The sequence below is a fragment of the Trachemys scripta genome, chromosome 7, assembly GCF_013100865.1.
Source record: "Trachemys scripta elegans isolate TJP31775 chromosome 7, CAS_Tse_1.0, whole genome shotgun sequence".
Taxonomy (NCBI): domain Eukaryota; kingdom Metazoa; phylum Chordata; order Testudines; family Emydidae; genus Trachemys; species Trachemys scripta.
The window spans coordinates 46,510,080-46,533,464 of NC_048304.1; the positions used below are offsets into that span (position 1 = coordinate 46,510,080).

The following is a 23,385-nucleotide window of genomic DNA, read 5'->3' on the forward strand; positions in this document are numbered from 1 at the left end:
TTTGAGGGTCACTTAATCCCTGTGTATCTCAGATTTTCCATCTGCAAAATAAGGTTAATGGTTATTTTACCAATACTCAGCGGGAGTCGTGAGGATCAATTAGCTACTACTTGTACATGATGTAAAGTGTATAAATGCTAAGTATTATTATTAAGTATTACTGTGCTCTCTTATCTGAGATTTTATATAACCCTACTCACTATTATATTTATTACCTTTAAAAATGGGACCTTTATGAATAAATAAATGAGCAATAGAGAGCCAACGGTTAGTAGTGTACATGCAGCTTTGCCACTATTCAGATTAATTGTAGACAATTCCCCTACAAATCTCCATTAGCAACTTTGATCCCTTGTCTGACATTATGTGAAGATATGGAGAAAGGAATTTCCTGTGTCACAAAGAACTGTTGGAGTGAGGACTCAACACTGTTTGCACTGCAGAGTTGTGGCGGGGCAGGACTCACCGGTGTGGCACCTCCTGCTGGTCGTCCTGGGAATTAGCTCTTCCAGCCCAGAGCGCCCTCTGCAGGCCGGTGTCTTGCCTGCTGCTGGCCCCCGTGTCCCTCCCGGACCCCAGTGCTCCTCTACATCCGGGTTCTGCCCCCAGCAGTAACCCCCAATCTGGGCCTCCCCACCCAGGGGGACCCCCAACCCTCTATTCCCACCTTGCCTCAGTGGCTAGTGCCAGTCACCATCTAGCCTAGGGTGACCAGATGTCCCGATTTTATAGGGACAGTCCCGATTTTTGGGTCTTTTTCTTATATAGCCTCCTATTACTCCCCACCCCCGTCCCGATTTTTCACACTTGCTGTCTGGTCACCCTGATCTAGCCCCCGCTCCCTGGGGCAGACTGCAGTCTGTAAACCAGTCATCATCAGCAACGGGGGTTGGACCAGGTGCCTCTTCCTATCTCTGGGCTGCCCCTCTGCAGCCCCAGTACCTTTTGTAGGCCTTTAACAAGGCCTGCAGCCTTGGATTTTACTAGGCTGGAGCTCCCCAGATCCCTCTGCCCTTCCCCAGCACTGCTCTGCCCTAGGTACCCTGCTCAGCTCCCAGGGAGCCAGGTCCTTCTCTCTCAGAAGCTAGAGAGAGAGTCTCTCTAGCTTCTGGCCCATAGCCCTCTTATAAGGGCCAGCTGGGCCCTGATTAAGCTGGCCACAGCTGTGGTCAGCTACCCAGTCAGCTTCCCCAGCTGTTCTTAATCCCTTTCCCTGCTGCAGCCCTCTCCTGCTTTTAACCACTTTTCTGCGGGAGTGGGGCAGCTGCCCCACTACAAGAGTGAATCAATTTTGTCATTTTTTTATTGTTCTCTCTTGCAACTGTAAATCCAACATGTCACAAATGTGGTTGTCTCATACTTAAAATGTATGTTAATCACATACTTGTCAGATTTCTTATGTTTACTAATTTTCAGCAATCTTGCAAATGAACAATAGACTATTTTACAGATCTCTCTCACTCGCTGACCAAACTTGAGGATATAATTATGTAGTGTCTTCTAGGCTGAATGAAGATGTTCTTGATTCATGATGTTATAATTTCTTTTTTTTTTAATAGGTGCATGTTCTTGGAGTGGGTCTGGCAGTACATGAGAAATTTGTACATCCAGAGATGCGTCCTCTACATAAGAAACTGATTGATCAGTTCCAAATGATGCGATCTAGTCTGTACCATGTAAGCTTATCCCCACCACCACCACTTCCGGGTCATTGTCAGTAGTACATAGCCATGATAAAATTCGTTCAGTTGCAATGAGATGCACACAGGAACTGGACAAAAGTAGTGTATATTAAACCTATGGGATTGTCTAACTCTTACAAGAAACCTTGTTTCCAGTGCAAGAATTAAAGCCCAAAAAGATTTGCAAACTGAGCCTTTAATATAGTCCCTGGGATTTTTCAAGGTCCCTCTCCTCTAATTTATATCACTGGTGATATGGCAGAAGGTCTGTGAAGCTGAATACTCACACTGTCTTACGTAACATAGGGCAAAATTTTGCCCTTATCATAGGGTGCTGTGCCAAGGGTGGAGAGAAAGATGACTAGACAGTACTAGTTGCCCATCTCACAAAACAGCCATCCTGTTGCAACCTGTTAAATGCAGCATAGGTGCCACCCAGATGCGGGGCTGGACACATTCCCTGGTTGGCAGATCATACTCAGCAATGAGCTGTGCAGACCAGGATGTTGATGGGATATGCCTTCTAGTCATCATTTGTGGGAGAAGTTCTTTCCTGCTCCCTGCACTGGGGGATGGAAGTCCTCTCACCAACAAGGACAGCAGTAGAAGGCAGAGGATCAGTTCCATAGTCAGAATGCCCTTATCTCTCGTAGGCTTTTTAGCCTGAAAAGTCCAACCATTAGTCCAGTGCCACAATGATGGGAGAGCTAATATACATAGGGCACCAACAGCTGCTGATGTTTTTACCTCCATACCATAGAAATCTGCTCAGGGTAGATAATTGGCAGTCACCGTTTCACATATATGAATCATATTTTATGTGTATTTTATTCTATAACAATAGAAAGAACAAATAGGGGCTTCCACTTTAAAATGTGCTTTAGGAAATTTCAAAGTGAATCTCCAGTGTTGAAATAGTGGGGCCTGTTTAGTGTGTTGTTTAACCAAGTGTACATGATTTGATTTCCATTTAGTTTTGTTGGGAGATTTAAAAAGAGCTTGCCTCTTGGAACTGCTACTGAAGTCATTACTTTGCTAGCACATTTGCCACTCAGCTGTCCTTAGTGAGGGGAGACAGTCCATTTTAGGTAATTATCACTTCTTAAAATTCACTAGCACAGGACATCCATGGTTATTTAAGAAGATACAGACTATAAGTTAGCTTCAATAGCACATAATAAATAGGTACGTGATGCTAATGTGTTGTCACTCAGAAGAGTTGTGTGATCAGAAGTTTTTTCTTGCCAATTTGTTTGAAAGCTTAATAAGTTAATTATAAAAAAAGCAAACTGTGCTGCCTCTCATTTACTAGTGTCTCAAGATTTGGCTGAAGCTGTAAAACCAAACAACTCAGAATTAGAAAAGTTAACGCTGTGTAAGATAAAGCTCATTTAGAAGACTGCTCCTGTTCTGTTTGAAGAAAACTGATCACATAGTAGTCTCATGGTCATCTCTTCCCTATGGCCAATTTATCCCCTATACATCCCACCCTAATCCTCAATATTCTGAGGCACATCACTGAAAAGGCAACACCTGTTGGCGGTGAGGAGGAGAAATAGAACAGTCATAGAATAATCATTAGTGTCTCTGCAAGTGCTGACTGTCTGATTAATGGTTTTTTTTTATCAGTGGTTCATGTAGAGTCAGTGATCCCAAGACAAGTTTAAATTTCTCTGCTTCTCAGATTGTTAATAATGTTGTCAGACATCATAGAGAAGCCATAGACTCCACTGTCGCTTGATGTCCACTTGTCCCTTTATGCTGTTTTATTCTTCAGTGCTCTGGGACAGCTCCTTTAGGTGTTTGGGTTAAATGGGTCCTAAGAAATGGCAGACCACTTATCTATTCATAGTACAGTGTCATTTTCACAGATCTCTTGACTCCCTCATAAACATTTTAAAAAACAAAGAAGGAGCAGCTTTCAAAGATTTAAGAAAACATTTTTAATTACATATGCTAGAATTTTACATTATACGCTGAAAGGCAAATCCACATTTTCTAAGTGTTAGCTATGTGAGAATGGCCACAAATGAGGCCTCCAGAATTCTACAATATGGCCACCTTTAATATGGAGATGTGGTCCCCATAGATTACAGCTCCCAACCTGCAGTTCCCTATCTTTGTACAAGTGGCTGGGCCACACTACATGCGGGTATTTGTGTTCTCTGCACGCCTATCTTCATATTAAAAATGAAGGCAGTCGCAATCTGCTCCATTGTATGGCTAAGCTTCCAGCAAATTGCTGAGAAGGTGCCTGGGAATTGTTGGTAACAAGCTAATTAGGTTGGGAGTGAAGGGGTCTGAAAGCTCTTGGGCTAATTGCAGAACCATAATAGCTCTGTGAAGAACATAGTCACAGATTTATCTCCAATCTTTTGACAAAAAGGGAAAGCTTATTCCCCTTTTCCCATGATCAAGCCCAAAATTTCTGAAGTAAATACGTGATTTTGTATTTCCTATGTAGGAGTTGCCTGGTTTGGATAAATTGAGTCCAGCCTGTTCTGGTATCAGCACCCCTCGCAGCAGTGTTCTTGTGTCACATGGCCCGATGAGTCCAGAGAGCATCAAGCTGGTGCATCGACACAGGTACCTGTTTTTCTGCTGTAATCTCTAGAATGTCTAACAGTTTAAGCAGATAGTTCTAAATGTACCATTCTGTACTGTCATGGGTTCTCAAAACTCCATGGAAGGGCAAAGAGAGACTTTAATAAAATTTATGGGCCCAAGTAAGCCTAGCCTCATAGGTAGCTAGAAGTACTGTGGAGGCAGCAACATCAGCCTTTGTAGAAAAGTGTTCCTTTTGTTAGTCTGCAAAGACCACTGATGTTTGATTTAGAGTCATCATTGGAAAGCTTTGAAGTGAAGCCATCCGTTCCTTCTCATGTCTAGGTTGGAAGCTGTGTTGCACTGAGAAGCCAGGGATTTAATAGAGATCTTAAGCGCTTGTTAGCTGGAAGCTGACACGTAGCCCCTTCACCGCAATGTTTATACATACACATAAAATATCCTTAACTGGCACTTAGGTTTTTCTCAGAGCCCAAAATTCACAATGACTTTGAAGGTCCAAACTTTTAATATTTCTGACATGTAAATGAGGGATTGGCAGCCTGCTCAAGTTAAATAAGACACATACTTTGACAACCAAAAAAAAAAGTCTTGTTGCTTATTTTTGGAACTGAACTCAAACTGAATCTTTGTTTAAGGTTCTAAAGATGTTCAGATTGTTGTGTTTACAATTCTGATTTCCAACCTAGACTAGAACCAAAATACAATAAGAGAAGCTTTCAAGTTATTAGATCAGAATGGTATAAAATCATACAGGCCAATTTTCAGATTTAAGAGGCTTATAAGGTTTAGATAAGCATCTGAACTTTTTGATTCTTATTCAGATTGAGGACCCATCCCTAAAGCCAACCCGAGAACTGATGATAGCAGGACTTCAGGATACAAACAAATATTTTTAGCACCTATAAAATGTGCTGTTAGTTGACAAGAGTTATAGCCTCACAAGACAGAACCACAAACACAAGAATGCTAAGGAGTTGTGAAGTCTCAGTTGCTATTCTCAGTTTTTTCCTTTTGAAGAGTGAGTCTATGTAGCTGTTTTTAAAGCTTTGTTCAGTAGGAGAGGGTGCAGCGACTCACTCTCAGGTGCGTAAATCCAAGAAGTTAAGTTGTGTGGTAGAATTCCATAGTCCACCACTCACTCAAAGTGATGGCACTTTTCTCAAAAGTCATCAACTTGTAAAGGGCTTCCAAGTTGTCAGTGTGATTTAGCAAGATTCTACTGTGTGTATTATGTATATGATTCAGAGTAAGAGAGGAATATATCAACGTAATTTTACATCATGAGAGATCAAAGTGTAGCCTGCAGGCCATTTGGGCCATAGAGTTCTACATTCAGCTGCAGTTGCCTTCAATTTTAATACATAGGTGTGGACTACGGAGACTACAGACTATGCAGGAAATGCTCCATCTTGATCTGAGTAGCCTCTGCTGGTGCTCGATGAAACATTCCTGGGAACTGTCTCCACAGGTTGCATCTCAGTATTAAAAACGAGAGCGGTTTCAGTCTGCTCTGTTTGAGGCAAATTAGGTGTAGCACTCAGGTTCCTGGAAAGATGCCAACTTGGCCCCAGATTGAAGTTTGAATGACCTAACTGAAATGTAATGGTATTGGTTTCTTATTACCATTGCTATGAAAATGAAAGGGGTAAGCATTTATGGCCTGATTTTTCAAAGGTGTTCAACACAAGAGTCTGTGGGACTTGCAGGTATTCAAGTCCAAGGCACCTTTGAAGATCAGGCCTCACTACTTAAAACTAAGATTTGGAAAAGAATATTGTCTAACCTTTGCACCCTGTTTTGCCACTGTCTCCATTTTTGTTTTAGCCCATTGAACTTGCTGGGTTCAGTCAGACACTCGTCATCGTCTCTTTCCTCCCATACTTCCAGTGAAACAGGAAACCTGGTTATTCTAACAGACAGTTCTGTAGGGGAGACCGCTGAGGACATGTACCACATGCAGGTATAGCTGCCATACAACATCAAGGACCTATTGCTAGGAATATAATTGAACATGCCCTGTAGGCTGTATTTGGGACAAGAATCATTTACATGTACAGTAGACATACTTAGACCTCTTCTGTCTTAGATTTATCTATAGCTATGAACTGAAAAGATATAGCAATAATCCCATAGAGTCTGACCTGGTGTATAGATCAGTATCTCCTAAAGATTGATAGAAATGCCATGGAGGCAGAGATGGCTCCCAGTGATTTCTTTCTAAGGTAAATATTATTAACTCTTCTATAGGTGTAAATTAAAAGTTCCTAGTGTAGCCTAAGAACAGAGCAAAGTAAAGGTCATCTTTATAAGGGGTGTGGTATCACCTAATGAGCAGAATAGTTAGTTTTTCTTGTTGAGATGCTTATCTTACTTAGTAATATCTCTTTCAATCCGTGACAATCAATCTGAAAGGCTGAAATGGGTCCCACAGCCCAATGTTAATAGTGAGTTTAATTGTGACCTAGACAGAGGTCACATTCCCTACACATTTGGTGATCTGAGGCAAGTGAATATATAATGCACCAGTCTGCTCAGTTTTCTGTCTTGCTGATTTCTCTGCCTCCTGCAGCTTGTTTACCCTAACTTCAGGTACCAAGGCTCAGTCACCAACGTCTCTGTTTTATCCTCGTCCCAGGCCAGTCCTTCCACTTCAAGCCTGAGCTCTACCCACTCTGCACCATCCCAGATGATTAACTCTGCCCCTCCCAGTGCACGAGGTAAGAATGGAGGGACTTTGAGTGAAGAGTTCAGGAACCCAAATGGCCCTGACTCTTGTCCTATCAGTTTATAAATTGTGCTGCTGAGATGCTTGAAATATACAGTAATTTAACGATTTTACTTTATTAGGGATTTTTCAACAGTGACTTCTTCTGAAATGTTTTGTGTAACCCCCAAAGTGGTCTCAGTCATCTTTTCAGCAAAATTTGGTGGCGTGTATACCTTTGGTACTTGCTGACTTCAGGCAATTTAGCTATGTAATGGTTTTGAATGTGCTTCCACACAATTGAGCCAACCACTTGCATCACAGACTTTGTAAGGGAAAGGATGCCATACTGCCCTGTGGCAAACAATCTACTGAAGTATGTAAATAATTATTTGTTACAGTGCTTGCAAGAAGTGGAATATCAAGAAAAGGCAAAGTTCAATCTTGTGTCTTTAAGGAAATTAGACCATTCTAAAGAAGTCATGAGATGGGTTAACATTCATGTATACAATGAAGGTTGAAGGGCCTGGAATGAGAGATACCAGAATTAAAAGAGGACTTTCATGCTGAATCATACTTGAAGACAAGAAAAAAAACAAACACAAAATACTTTACCTCTTAATGTTTTGTTTTCCCTTACCTCTTAGGCTAACGAGGCTTAGTGCAGTGAATCCCCTTTTCCCCAGGCCTCAGAACTGCAGCAGAGTCATTCCATGTCTGCTACTGCAGCTTCAGAGTTTTAGTACCTCCATTCAAGTTGTTTCCTTCCCCTTTTGTGGCAGCTCTGTTGCATGTCCACCTGCCCCCACCCCAGCCACTGCTGCATCTCCCTCCACAGGCTCATACAGAAGTCCTCTATAGTACAGGCTGTAGAGCTTGGCTCCAGTTGCTCGGATCTTGTCCCTCTTCCCCACACAAGAGAATTCCACTGGTTGCACTGTGGCCAGGGGTCTCTGTAAACACAGAAGAGGGGGCAGAATTTGTTTCTTCTTAACTAGAATAAGAGCTTTTTTTCCTCTCAGTCCAGCCTGTCTTTGTGCATGATCCTACAATGAAGTCGTAAATCACAGTCTGTTGCCATGTCAGAAATGTAGCAGGATGATTTAACGGAAGGATCAGGTGGAATAGAAAGCTGAGGAATGGGATTCTTTATGTCAATAAAAATAGCTTGGTTAATTTTCAAGAGTTGGAGGAAAATAATGACAACACAAATAATAAAGTAATTAGAATAAAGGTGACATAGCAGGGAACAGAAGGTGGAACTGAATATGGTGCTGTCATGTCAGGAAGGCTCTGTAAATGAACCTTCCCAGCTAGTTCTATGAGTCCTGAATCTTTTGGGGGAGCAGTGTGAGATTTTGATGCTTGCAGCATTTCAAGCTATTTTCCAGTTCAGAAATCCAGTATTCACAGCCACAGGCTTTGCCAGTTGTTCTGAGCTGTCTGACTTCCCAGCATCACCAACTGCCCCCTCAGCTGTGGTCTCTGCTGTTGCTTAGGAACCAAAGTGATGAACAATATAAAAGGATGTCTGGCTGATGCTTAAGTCAACAGCACCTCCCATAGATGAGAACTAGATAACTCTACTTACTACAAATAAGGAAACAGCAAGAGAAACAGTGATTTTAAAAGTGTATTATTTGAAGGGACATTTTCAGATATTATTTATTTTATTTTGTTTTACTCGCCATTCTTACTAATACATTTTGATAAGTTCAAGATAAAACATTTCTTCCTTGCCAGTTTTGTCCATTTTCAGTTAGGCAAAAAGCAGTGTTTACCTCCACAGTCTAATGAATTATTATGAAACTCCATTTGCTGGTAACGTGGAATGAAAGTCTTAGATCTTTTCCATACTTTGCAATTTGCAAGTTTCTAATCTGGTTATTATGAAAGCTCCATTTAGAGTGAAATTGATCAGCAGGAAAAACAACTTCACTATATAAAAGTTCCACTGTGTTAAAATTAACATGGCTTTGGTTTCTTTGTTTGACTTTTTTTTGTTTTGTTTTTTTTTTAATTGGGGGAATTTGATGTTTGTTAAAATGAGTGATGGCACTGGCTAGAGCAAAGTACCATGCAAACTTCACATGCAGCTCTGCCAATGCACCTCTATCCTTTTTATATTTATTTATATTCTTTTTAATTTAGTGCTGGTGAAAGGTGCTGGATTGACAACACTGGAGGCTGAAGCCCTCTATTTATCCACAGAACAGATACAGCACGGGCGGCAGCAGTGCAAGCTTCCCCACACTGCCCCCACCAATGTGCCTCATCTCTGTCCTGGAGGGACCACCTCTAGAGGTGAGAGGATAGTTCAGTCTCCATGACCCGTTCAATTCTTGGCCTTTCTGCTGAGACTGCCGACAAAGTTACCAATTGAGATGCTGCATCAGTCAGGGACTGTACTAAGGCTATCAACTCATTTCACATGGCCACCTAGAATTTCTCAGATTTAACAGTTCTTGTCACCTCTGGTCCTAGGTTGAACGTTGGTTACCTCTGTTTCTACTTCTAGTATTTATCAGTTGTTAAAAGCTTTCATCTGTAGGTTCACGTCTTAACCTAGAGGTGAAAAACTGCATCCCATTTCCCTAATCCTTGCACCAGCTTGTCCTGTTAGCTGCAGTCCTGTCCAGCAGCATGCTTACTAACGTCAGTCTGAGCAGAGAGGTGGCTTTGTGAGGTGAATTAATTTCCACAGTGATCAAGAGACCATCCAGGTCACTTGCACTTAGGGTTCAACTAGCATTTGAATCCCCCAGCCCTGGAGATGGTAGAGCTAATCCCCCACTCCCAAAATGTGGCACTGTTCGCTGAAGGAGAAAAATACCAGTTGTTTGAGGGTCAACAATAAGCCAAGTAAACTAAGTAATAGAAATATGTATTAATAACTTAACATTTTATTTGCGGGAAGATAGCAAGAAAATTGATACTGATCATATCCACAAAGAACAGATTAAATAGTACATAACAAACCTTACAGTGATGTTATAATGCACATCACCTCCAGCCAGGATCCAGGGAGTTGAATATTATAAAGAAATGTTGTAATCAAGATACAGTAAGAACTCCATTAGCTTGCACTAGTGAGAAACACATTACAAATTACTGTTATTTGCCAATTTAAAGAGTGTGTTCCTCTCTGGTTTTGCCTGGCCTGACCCAAACCCTAACGTAGCCTGGTGCAGCACTACCTGTTTACCCAGTGGGAAACACTGTGTCCCAGCCCCAGCAAAAGAGCAGCACTGTGTTGTAGACAAGGTCAATGAGAATTTTTTAGATTGCATTCACTCCCCTTGAGATCGCTTAGATCAGGCACTACTCTAATTCTAATGGGGTTAAAAGAAGATATGAGCCAATGTTCCTTAACCAGGAGTTATAACAGGGAGTCCTATAAGGAGGTATGTAATGTTGTTTTAAAAGGAATAATTTTAAAGCTGGATTGGAGCATGTTCAATACACTTTAAAGGCAGCTCATATTGAGTACTCACTGTGGGAGCTGTCAAGTCATTCTCAATGCTTCCTTTAGACAGCCTTCTTCTCAGGCTTAGAGAGCAAAGGTCCCAGCTTTTTACTCAGCATGGTAAAAGAGCCTCTGTACTTGGCATTTAAAGTAAATAAAAATCTTCATCAAAGCTAAAAGTTCATGTTTGGGGTTGGAAGCAAATTGTTTCAAAAAACAATAGAACTGGGAGAATCAAGAAGGATTTAGCAGGAATTTACAGATTCCTCAATTAATTGAAAATGAGTTGCTAAAACCAGTATTTTTGTGTCAATTTTAATATTTTATTTTGTTAAAAATGTTGGAGTAAAATGAAAATCCTCCCCAGGCCCTGATAAACCAAGTTTTGCTTTCCTATAAACAGTGTGTAAAACACTGCACACATTACATGTGCAGGGCTACAAGCTGAAAAGCATAGGAGATCAATGGTACGTTCAGCTGAGTTTTGTAAAGTCTGCAGGGCCTCTGCATTGCAATGTTGTTCTGAAGAATATCCCTATGGCAGCTCTGGAAGCTTTTAAAAGGTTTGAGTCTTGCATCTGAAGAAGTGAGGTTCTTACCCACGAAAGCTTATGCTCCCAGTACTTCTGTTAGTCTTAAAGATGCCACAGGACCCTCTGTTGCTTTTTAAAAGGTTTGAGTTTGTTTTTAAATGTTTACTTAACTCAAAAGGGGGCCTCAGAGAAGATGCTCCTTAGCCAAGTCCAAGATAGCAGTCCTGATTGTTAACAGGATCTCAAATGAACCACTTTTTTTGCACCCACAATTCTGCCAGCAAATCAGATGCTGAGACACTATTTATAATGACATTTTTAACTACAGTTATTTGCAATTCCAAACTGAGGGCACAAAAAGGAGGGCTGGTTTTAAAAATTACATTCTGCCACCATAAAGCAGCATAGAGCAAGGGATTTTAAAGATCATGAAATGCAAAGCCTTGTGGGATTTGTGATTCTTTCTAAACTGATGGCACATATAGCTGCAATTTCCTCCCACGAGAAGAAAAATGAGGATCAGATGATAAATAAAAGGGAAAAAAGTTGCAATGTGGTTTGTGCTGTGATGCAGTTCTTGGCACCCCCATAAGTTCAGTATTTTTATATCTGTCATGCAGAAATAGGACTATCTGTATTGTGTATGTAAGTAAAAGAGACTCAGTATAGTGTTAAAGCTGTCTTTTTAAAGATAATGTGTATAAGAATTAAGAATGTCTAAATGTATTTGTTTTATGTCTGTGGAGAAATTGTGATTGGAGTTAGGTTGCAAATATTTTGCATTTACTTATGCAGTGCTGGGGTTTAAATTTATCTGGGCCTTACACCCCCTGATGAAATTGTTGCAAGTATAGGATTTTATTCTGCACTCTGCTGGCCACATTGTTCCCTCCACGGTGTGCTGTATATCAGTCCAAAAAGGTGCATATTATGCTGCTGTTGCTGTAAAAGCTGCATTAACTAGAAAAAAAAAAAGCCTTTGTTCATTAATGTTGGAGTGCTGTTCAGGTAATGCATGTGTGGTTGTGGAAAGTTTGCAAAAGGGGGCATGTCTTTCCCAAAAGCAGGCATGGCTGGGTAATGCGCTATATGCTGCTGCCTGTGAAGTGTGTGTTTGTGGCACAAATAATAAGTACAAGTTATAGCTCACTTCTGCAGCTTCAGAGTGTTAACTTCTGCATATTATTGTGTATCCATGAGTGTGTGTGTATCAGTATTACCAGACATCCACAAGCCATCCCATTAATGTGAATCATTCTTGTGGCACAACCATTGTAGCTATATACATCAGTAAGCCCATTGGTGTGTGGTGTGCTCCTTGCAGAACATGGTGCCTAATGTAAAAAAACAAAGTAGGCTGGTAAAAAATGCTGCACTCCAATAAATATTTAACATGAAACACATAGACCCTCTGTAATGTAATATCTCCTGGCAATTATCCAGATTACGAACAACTACTGGATCACGCGCAAATACCCTCCTACTATATACCAGCATGTTGGCAAACCTCTGTTGACATATTCTCAGAATAGCAGGATGCTGCTTGGTAATTATGTGTCATCTGAAAGCACAGTGATAAACAAAGTGCCCTCAAATTCACAGAATGGTGGTTTTTAACCTCTGGTCTACGGCCCCTGAGGGGTCCGCAGACTATATCTAAGATTTCCAAGTGGACCTCACCTCCATTCAAAAATTTTTAGGGATCCGCAAATGAAAAAGGATTGAAAAACACTGTCAAAGAACATTCCATTTTTATCTGGCTAATATTAATAAAGAGAAAGCCAGGCATGGGAATCACCATTTATCTGTACCATCTCTGACACACATAGAATCATAGAATATCTGGGTTGGAAGGGACCTCAGGAGATCATCTAGTCCAACCCCCTGCTCAAAGCAGGACCAATCCCCAGACAGATTTTTGCCCCAGATCCCTAAGTGGCCCCCTCAAGGATTAAACTCACAACCCTGGGTTTAGCAGGCCAATGCTCAAACCACTGGCAAATTCCAGCATCAGTTGTATTTGTATCCCAAATTCATATCCCATTCATACTTATTCAGTTTTATGGCATCTGAATACATACCTCTGATATCTTATTAGGCCAGGGAAGAGTAGGCATATTAAACCACAACTGCTGCTGATTCCACAGATACATTTTTATTTTAGGGGTAAGTGGCTTGTAATGTACAGCTAGTGACTTGCTGAGTTGTACATCCTAAACCTAACAGTGTGTCCATATCTTAACTGTATAACAAATGGATTATTACTGCACCTACCTACAGTCTGCTGCTAAGTGGGCTCAGCACCATGTCTTCTTGGAGTCCTGTAAGATCATCATCCAAATTGTTGGGGTAATTCATTAGTCCCAGGAAAGAAAGAGGACTAGATCACTGGGCCAACCTGAGATCTTTCTGTGGTTTGTCATGTGTACGTGATTATTCTCACTTGTTTACAGGCTCTCCCTCTCTACCAGATAAGTACCGCCACACTCGGGAGCTGATGATGCTGCTGCCAACCCACCGGGACCGACCAAGCAGTGCCATGTATCCTGCAGCTATCATGGAAAATGGACAGGTAATAGACTTACTGTTCTTTCCTAGTACAGCAGCTGTGGCATTTGTGTATTTGTGATTACCATATAGATCCACTGTTGTCATTTGTAATTATCTTCACTTCTTCCCTTTTTACCTTCCCCTGCATCCAGAAACCACTGACTTAGCTACATTTACGGAGTGGCTCATCAGATTGTGCAGAGATTTCTATACTTGTCTCTCTCCCCCTTTCAGAACCACTATTTTTGATACACTAAAATCAGCATCATATTAGTATGTTGCAATTGTGGGTCCTCATTGTGGGGGTGGGCTCTTCTTACTTTAAACCTGACCAGTAAACGCTGATCCATCATAAACTGTCACATGACTTGACTTTGTACATGGAGCCTAGAGCATGGGATGGGCACAATTTTAGAACTAGAAATACATGAATCAACTTTATAAAATGCCACCACAATTGATAAATGAAATATAGTACCCAGTCTCCCAAAACCAAAGACAAATTAATTCATGATTCAAAACCCAGAGCTCTTCAAAGCAAATATATCCTCAAAACACTACCATCATCCCATCAGTAAGCATCTCATGAAAACCATCCAGAAAGGGCTGGGAGCACAGCTGAGCCTGGCAGCATGATACGAAGGTCAAAAAATCAGATCTCTCAAATGATGGGGGAAGCAACTTCCATAGTTAACACTCCTCACTGAGAACAACCCATCTTTTCACAAATAAACCTAGGGAGCAATGAGGTTGATTGCATTAGCTGATCTTGGCTGCTGTGGAATATTCCAGGGTCATGGAGGTCAAGAAGTGGTTTCTGGAGTAACCAGAACCCAACCCTTATGAGGCTTTAAGAGCTAAAACTTACAGGGACATTTAACCAATAAATGGCTAAAATGGTTTCCAACAATGCAGTGCCTCCAACCAGTCTCCCATCTGCCCCTTGCCTACTGACATTCATGTGAAAGCTCAGAGGCTAGAGCTTTCCATGGATTTTTAACTTGGGCTCTTCAGCTATCACAGGTTTCTATATTGGCAAATCTGTAACTGTTTTCACATTTCTATGCTGCCTCCCCTTGTCTTTAGCCTCCAAATTTTCAGCGCGCCTTGATCCAACAAGTGATCGGACCATGCAAACCTTGCAGTGATCCCAATCTATCTGTTGCTGAGAAAGGTATTCCTTTTCTTAATTATGTTCCTGCATCTTGTAGTAGTGTTACTCTGTTCGTGCTTGTACATTTATGGACTTCCACCTCTGTACATCCTGTCACATTCTTAGGCTAAGAGTTTCACTAAGCTGGGAGCTTCTGCCAGCCTAAAGACAGCTGTGCTGATGCTTTAGATCTACAAAGAGATGCACAAATGCCTCCACTAAAGAAGCTCTTTACCATTTGTTAGTGACAATGGGCCAAATCCTGCAGTCCTGACACAGACAAACTCTCACTGAATTCAGTGGGAGCTTTGCCTGAGTAAAGGCTGCAGGAGTTGGCCCAAAGATAATACATATGTGTATTGAGCTTTTTTTCTTCAAAATATTCTCCAAACTACCCTGTGAGGTAGCTTTTGACATTTGATAGTCATTAGTAGAGATGAACATTTTGTTAAATCAAATTGTCGTGGTTTTTTTAAGTTACAAACTGGAATCCCTATTGACAAAAGCAAATGCCTCATGCACATATCAAGGGCAGGTGCTTGATTGGTTAGTCTCTTTAGGAATGTTTTATAATCCTCTGTAGGGGACTATCGGGGAATCCCAGTTCCTGAGCCATGTTGTGAATGTAAATAAATGCAGCTGCAGGCATATGTGCAACCTTTTGAACCATTACCATTGTCTGTAAGTCAAGAGTGCCATTAACCAACTAGTTTTTTGTTAATGTTCATGTCCTGTGAACTTGTCCAAGCCCTTCTCCTGTGAAAAGCCCTCTGCACTAATTCTCATTGACAGCAGAGTGACACCAGCTGCTGAAGGGAAAAACTGTTCAGCTATTGCTTTCCTACTGCTGAACTTGACCACCAAGTGCACTCGGCTCCACCAGATGGTTTGGCTGCTCTAGGGCAATAGGAGCTTCAATGGTGGCTTCCTCCCTGGAGCACAGCTGGTTAAAGTGTTGTTTCCGACAGGCAGAAGCCAGACTCTGAACCATCCATCAACAGGCTCATGTACAGTAGTTCTAGGCACTGATATGGGCTGGGGCAGTTCGACATAGTGTAATGGGCTAGTGGATGAGATTTACATCTGTTTTTCAGATTCCCTCTGATCAGTGCTATTGATTTCTCCCTTTTAACAAAAGTGCCTCAATGAAAGGAAAAGAAAGAAACTCTAGTTTAGTGCTTGTGGTTATCATCCTAGTACAGAATATTACTATGAATGTCAATTTTAGTCCCATCAGAGAAAGATTACTATTGATCAGTAGAACATTGTATAGGTTTAACATTTGACCTTTGCTCTGTACTCTCAAGTAGCAACATTGTTGCTTGGTAACCATTTTGTGGCATACAACTGTTGCATATTATTTTTAATGGTGGCACTAGGGTATCCATTTCAAGAGTCTGATTTGTCTTGCGCACGCCCAAGTTTCACCTCACTTAAAAACTACTTGCTTACAAAATCAGACATAAAAATAGAAGTGTCAGCACACTATTACTGAAAAATTGCTGACTTTCTCATTTTTGCCATATAATTATAAAATAAATGAATTTGAATATAAATATTGTACATACATCTCAGTGTGTAATATACAGAGCAGTATAAACAAATCATTGCATCAAATTTTAGTTTGCACTGACTTTTATGTAGCCTGTTGTAAAACTAGGCAAATATCTAGATGAGTTGATGTGCCCCCTGGAAGACCTCTGAGTACTCCCAGGAGTACGTGTACCTCTGGTTGAGAACCACTGCCCTATACTATAGAGCACCAAACTGGTAAATATACCTGTGGCTGGTCTATACTAGCATGCCCACAGTTGCTTTTACCAGTTGAAGTGCATCAGTGCTAGAACAATAATGGGAGAATTTCAGGAAATCCTAAATGCAGCCCAAGGCAGTTGACTTTCTGTTCTGATTCAACAACCATGCTTTGGCATGTTAATTGTCTTGTCTGGACATGTCAGCCTCAACTCAGCTCACTATCTGCCTTAGAAGAGACACCACTTGACTTTATTCTTCTCTATATCATATATAATCACCAATCTGTGACAGGCATTGTCTCCCCAAAATAAATCACAGGAAGATGCTCTCCAGTATATCACTGCCAAAGCCCCCAACTTCAGATCGAAACCTGCAGTTGTCCCCTTTCCATACAGTTTCAAAGCTGGAAGACAGATCCAGGGAGCCTCTGCAGTGATATGTCTTCAGAGATGTAGCCATATCGATCCTGGTAATTTCCAAGGCTGCACTGAAGGTTGCCTGCAGCACTTACCTCAGACCCTGTGCCAAGTGTCCACAACTGGAACTCTTTGAGTTGCAGATTAACAGATCTTCAATGGCCAAATGACAGGTCAAGTGTGGAGAAAAAGGCCTCAGATGGACTCTGGCCTTAAGACTGGCTTAGGCAACCCAAGGTTCCTCATCCATCTGTATAGATGATTGGTGGTGTAGAGCCAGCATAGAGGTTCTTATTCAACTCCCTTTTCCTGATGCAAGTGTAGCAGAGAAAAGGACACAGCTGGGATGACCTTGCACTACACCAATCCCTGGCTGTGTTTTTGGCCATTGGGGCTATTTGCAGCTGGTATAATCCTCAGGCTATTCTAAACAGCAGAGTTAGGTGAGTGCAGAATTGAACTTGATGCCATCTTTGCACGTACTTCCCTGACCTGCACTCTGTACAGATCAGGTGCATCCCTGGAGCTGGTCCACCCTCTTTTAGGATTCTCACTTGGTCTCTTCTCCCCCCCCCCGCCCTTCCAATTTTGGATTGGTATTTTTAAGGTGTGTTTATCTTTACATCTTTCATGTTTGAGGGTCTAATTTTGCAATCATTTTGATTTTATAATTGGCTCTTTTTTTTCTCTTGGGAAGCCTTTGCTTCCTGCTGAATCAGGAACTAATTAAAAAACTCCATGGGCAATATATAAAAGAGTTGTGGCACACAACCTTGGTTGTGGGGTGACCTTTATTCCTATTCACTACCGCAGACCTTTAGGGACCATAAAAAACCCTTCAAAGCTTGGGGAGTTTTGCCTGTTTACACTAGGGAGCTGAGACTCAGGAGTGAGAATCCTGCAAGATGATGTGTTCTGAGAAGCAGATTTACAAGGTAAGTAATATTTGCTCATGCAGTTGAATGGCTGGTGGAATCAGGAAGGAAGATTGGAATTTGGCCAGGTGCCTGGGGCTGACACTCATGTGAATAGAGGATATCTTTTGATGGGATGGTCTTCTGAAATACATTAGTAAAACATTTTCCTGGACTGGGGAAAAGATTAGGGAATTTTTAAGCTTCTCCAAGATCACCAATCCTCTTCCAGAACATACATGTGTAGTTCAAGGTTAGACATTGATGGATTTGGAGGTGGAGCCCCCACTCCTTAAAAAAAAAAACCCTCACCAAGTACAGAAATATGGAAAATATACAAGACCTGTCATGTTAAGAGTGAAATATTCACAGGTCAGTGACTCCTGGGACTGAAGGGCATTTCTTCCCCTCTCCAAGATGCAAGCTCTTTCCTGGGCATATCTCCTCTTCCTACCCTATCCCCCTCCCCCAGCCGCTATTAACTTTAGTTAAGTTTAAGGCCTATAAAATATTCTAGGCCAACTGAGCATCTCTTTGATTATTTTTTGCCGGTGGAGGCCCTTAGCACCTACTACTTTCATCCAATTATGTCTCCAAAACAGATGCAGAGGAATGAGGATAAGGTCCCATTAGAAAAAAAATTTTAACTAAAATTCCATTGGCACCTATTATCATAGGGGTAGCCGTGTTAGTCTGGATCTGAAAAAAGCGACAAAGAGTCCTGTGGCACCTTATAGACTAACAGACATTGGCATCTATTGCACTATAGTCCCTGTTGCATTTTCCACTTGCTACTTGGCATTAGTAGCCACTAGAGGGACTCACTGATAAATCATCAGCTTTTTGTAACCCCACATGTATTTTCATCTTCTACTGTCAGACCTATTGTTAGAACCCGTATTTTCTGTCATCCAGAGCCTGCAAGGAAGGTCTAATATTTTTAATCAAAACTAGTTTCGGTGTCTGTTAAAATAATTCAAGTAGAGAATAGGCTTGAGATGGTAAGAAAAAATTTGAAAGAGATGAAGAAAAGAATGGTTGTTCTAGAAACAGAAAAACAGTGCATCAAAACATAGGTGCTTTAATCAAAGGTAATTCCTGTCTACACAGAGAATTATGCCAGAAGAATTAATCTCTCTGTACTGGGTCTATCTTCCATATCTGAAGGTGATGAACTTTTTCATTTCATTTTTTCTTTGTTAGGCTCTCCAAATCATTTGATTCCCCCTTCAGATATTAAACAGTTTTAGAATAACCAACACAACAGTAAATAGATAAAATAGCTGTTCCGGCACATTGATTAGTATATTGGCTGCTTCTTGTGATCAAGAAAGTGGTGCAGTGTGTCTGAAAGAAAGAAGGGTGTATTTTCTTTAATAACAAGAGTTCATATCTTTCCAGACATTTCAAATGTCACTCAGCCTAGAAGGAAAAAGCTATTGCTTCTCAGATCTGAATGTATTACTTTGGGTTTCTCTGCCTGAGTTGTTTTCCATGCAAAACTGAAGGCGTTTAGAGATTGTAACCAGTATGTATTATGTGATTGTGAAGACGGGAAAGCTTTCTTGTCTTCTTTAACTAAAGAAAATCAGGTCTTCTGATGGTAATTCTGAAATAGGATTATCTGATTCTTTAGAACCACATTTTGAAGAATTGTTATCATAGCTAGTGATTAACTCTTTTGCCTAGTAAAGTTAATGTTTGTGTTGCATTATGTTCAGATATGATTAGCTTAGTCATCCTCCACCTAGCCATTATGGTGCAGTAATAGGTTTTGTTGTGTTTAGTGAGGTTTCTGCCACTTATGCTGGTACTCTACTTCTCTTTACCCTTAAATTTAAAATAATCACCTTTCTGTAGATTGCAGTCCCTTAATTCGCCCTGGCCCTGGAGTCTGGCCCATCCTTGCAGCCAAAGAGCGCACAGCTTCTCTTGTGCTTGCTGCCTTCAGGTCCACCTTGTGGTCAGGTACTATATCAAATGGCAAGGAGCCAGACCCACATACTCAGTTGAGGAATGGAGAAATGCCATTGCCTCCAGCCCCAAGAAAAACTTGTAATGTAATGTTACCCAAGTTCAATCTGTTTCCATCCTTCAGCTGTGCCAGCAGCGCCCAGCAGCTGGAGCCTAGACAGCGGAACCAGAGAGGCCCTGCCATTCCTGTCTGCCCACGTTGGGAGCATCTTGGCCCCACCAGTACCTCCCCGAAGCCTACCCCATGGTAAGGAAATCCCCAGTAGGTCCACTTGATAAGTCCTGTGCTCATGCACAGATAAACCTAGGCCACATGAAAGCCAACATTGACTTGTATGAGCCTTTTGTAAGGAGTGCAGGGAGAGAAGGCTATTTGGTCTGCTTGGTTGACTTAGATAATACTTAAAATTTCATCAGCTGCAGCAATAAGGTCGTAAGTGTGTTTTGGGACTAGAATTAGGTTTATGAGTGGTGTAAGCTGTCTTGGCTTCTTGTCTGTGACTATCCTCAGCAGTAGCTTAAGGCTACAAAGATATTAATTGTGTTTCCAGACATTCAGTGTTTAAGAGCCTGTTGTCTTGCCATGAAATCCTTGATAACAGCGGTGGGTAGAATTCTGTTGTTGCTACTAAACTCCTCATTTGCACTTTGTAACAGATACACTTCAGGTTACCCATTACAAGGATTGCTTTCCAGGATATATGGTAAACTCTGGACTGGAGATGGGGCTGTCGGCAGTTGGACCTGGTTACCTGATGTTACAGAGGGCTAGAACAGTGAATTCTTACTGCCTTGAGGTTGTACAGATCTGTGAGCCCCCAGCTACAATTCTTTATTAATATTTTATTCCTTGTCTCATTTCAGGTCACTACTCACTGCACTTTGATGCCTTCCACCACCAGCTCAGTGATGCTCCTCCAGCACTGCCTGCACGGACATTGCGCAAGGTAAAATGATCTCTCAAGGTTGCAGGACACAACATCCAGCTAATCTGGTCATTAGCAGTTATGATCAATTCCAGAATCTCCAGCTCTCATATACCTTCTCCAGCCTGCCTTATTCCCGTATTGTCTGAGCAGCAGAAAATACATCATCTATTTCTAAGAAACAGAAGCTCAGACAGAAGGCTGACATGGTGATTGTCTACACCAAGATCTCCATTAAATGGACAGTTTGCTGCTGTTCCAGTAATCAAGTAGCCCATAGATATGTTTGTGCTCTCTTTTGCCCATAGAAGGCTCACCCTCTTTTACTATATATATATGTATAGTATATAGTATGTGGTTTCGATCCAAGCACACAAGCCTTTGAATAGCCATTTCTAATCACAGTTGGGACTCTCATGCCCCTCACATAGGGATTTTTGAGAGAGGTTGAGGGCAGACTAGCAGCATTTTTATCTTGTTGGCCTATTATACCTTTGATTCAAATTGACACAGGAAGGGGGGGATAAAACGTTTAGTTGTCAGCTCTCTTTAGATTGCCCTCCAGAACACAACATCAGGTAGTGATTTGGCAGGTCATCTTTTCTCTTCTTAAAGTAGATGCTTTCCACTCTGTGCCTCAAGAGGCAAGGGTTAGTTCTTCTTCGAGTGATTGCTCATGTGTATTCCACAGTAGGTGTGTGTGCTCGCCACGTGCACCGGTGCTGGAAGTTTTTCCCTTAGCAGTACCCATAGTGGGGAGCACCGCTGCGACCCCTGGAGTGGTGCCAACGTATCACGCCATAAAGGGGGCTGCGCGCTCCCCCCACCCTCAGTTCCTTCTTGCCACCAGTGAAGGTAGTCAGAACTTGTGCCTCAGCATTGCTGCAGCATTTTCCTTAGTAGTACGATCTTCGACCGTTACTGGTTTCTACAGTTGGTAGCCTGGCTCGGGACATGTCCCGAGCCCCAGGCTTCAAGTCGTGCGACTCCTGTCGCAATTCCATGCCCAGAAGCGATCCACACTCCGAGTGTCTTCGCTGTCTGGGCGAGGCTCACATAAGTGAGCACTGCAAAAGCTGTAAGTCCTCCAAGCCCCGGACTAAGCGCGAATGTGAGATCCATCTCTGGGCCCTACTTGTGGAGTCGGCACTGGCCCCGGCACTGATGTGCCGAACCGACCCGGCGCTGGGCACCATGTCCTCGGTGCGGAGCGACACCCCGTCCACCAGTTGGCACCGCTCCCCCGTTAAGAAGCAAGCCAAGACCCAGCGGCGCCGAGACAAGGACAGGGGTGAGGCCAGACCCAAGTTGGGCAGCCCATGATCTCCTTCAGGACCCAGACCTCCGACTTGTATGGAGCAGAGTAGTCCGGCCCCGTCAGCGAGTGCCTCCCCGACGATGCGGATTCCATCGACGTCGGAGGCTGCTCAGGCAGCGCACGACATCCTCGTCCTGCCAGTTCCAAGCAGGCCGCCTGAGCCGGGCCCCCAGGCCCACGGAAAGCCGCCGCTGGGCGCCCACCAGCCATCACTGGCCAGGTCGGAGGTAGAGGTCTCTGCTCAATCTGCGGGGCCTTCCCGAAGCCCACAACAGACCTCCACTCTGTTGTCAGGGTCGCCTGGGAGCGAGTTGCCAAAAGTTGACTTTAACTTGTGGGGCTCCTTGCCAAAATTCGAGCCCTCCCTCCAAAAGCAGGATAGGAAGGAGTTCAGGGCTATAGTTGACGAGGGTGTGGCGGCAGCGAAAGCAGCTCTCCAGGCCGCCTCGGATGCAGCTGACACGGCGGCTTGTTCAATGGCCACGGCTATCTCCATGCGATGGGCGTCATGGCTTTCCCTGTCAGGGCTGTCAGTTGAATCCCAGTCCTTAATGCAAGACCTGTCATTTGATGGCAAGGTGTTATTCACGGACCCGACCGACACTCGTCTGCACAGGATGAAGGACTCCTGCACCCCCTGTAGACACTCGCTCTGTATGTCCCGCCAGCCAAGGACAAGCCCAGACCGCAGCCCTTGGTTCCCCCTCCATGGGGCAGATACGAGCCCCCGCCCAAGAGGCCTAGGGACCAGAGGTGCAGATCACAGCATCAAATCCACTCGGCCCCACGCCCTGGACCCTCGAAGGGCAAGAGGCAGTTTGGTTCGAGCTGGGGAGAGGATTGGACACGGAGAATAGAGAAACAACAGGAAAAATATAGACATAACCTCAGAAAAAAGACAGCTAAGAAAGACTAGAGAGAGGAGAGAGGGAAAAGGAGCAAAAAAGGAGAGAGAGAAGAGAAATTGGAAAAGACAGAAATAAGATAAATGTGGAGATGCCCACAATGAGTGCTACAGGATTTGTGGGGAGACAGCATGCATTAAGCAGGGCGGGGATACACAGTGTGGCATTAAATCTTTTAAAATAAAAAGACAAAAGGAAGCTAGTTAATATGTACTCTTGAACTAAGGAAAGGAAATAGCTACTGAAACAGTTTTAATAAATAGCAATTAACAACTTCTAAATAGCAAAACTCCTGAAAAAAATAAATCAATGTGTAAAAACTTGTAACACATTATTAATGTTTTCACTGTAATATTTGTGTTGCAAGATTTTACATAAATACCCTGATATTTACAGAATGTAGGAGGTCCTAGCAAGGCAGGTGTGGTGAATGGAGGATGCTAGGATGTAGGACATGTTAAATAAGGTTGGAGAAGATGGTATCACCACCATGACCACTAGTTTTTTACCTTTTGATCACG

At 42.5% G+C, this 23,385-nt stretch overlaps 1 protein-coding gene across 1 annotated transcript in view; it reads left to right on the forward strand.

Moving 5' to 3' along the window:
* DOCK3 (dedicator of cytokinesis 3) overlaps positions 1–23,385 on the forward strand; it is a 335,434-nt gene that overhangs the window by 307,544 nt on the left and 4,505 nt on the right. The window contains exons 39-46 of the mRNA XM_034775725.1: positions 1,560–1,676; positions 4,147–4,268; positions 6,075–6,210; positions 6,886–6,967; positions 13,425–13,525; positions 14,590–14,677; positions 19,840–19,962; positions 20,580–20,662. Coding sequence (XP_034631616.1) covers positions 1,560–1,676; positions 4,147–4,268; positions 6,075–6,210; positions 6,886–6,967; positions 13,425–13,525; positions 14,590–14,677; positions 19,840–19,962; positions 20,580–20,662 — 852 coding nt within the window. The remainder of the gene's footprint in view (positions 1–1,559; positions 1,677–4,146; positions 4,269–6,074; positions 6,211–6,885; positions 6,968–13,424; positions 13,526–14,589; positions 14,678–19,839; positions 19,963–20,579; positions 20,663–23,385) is intronic.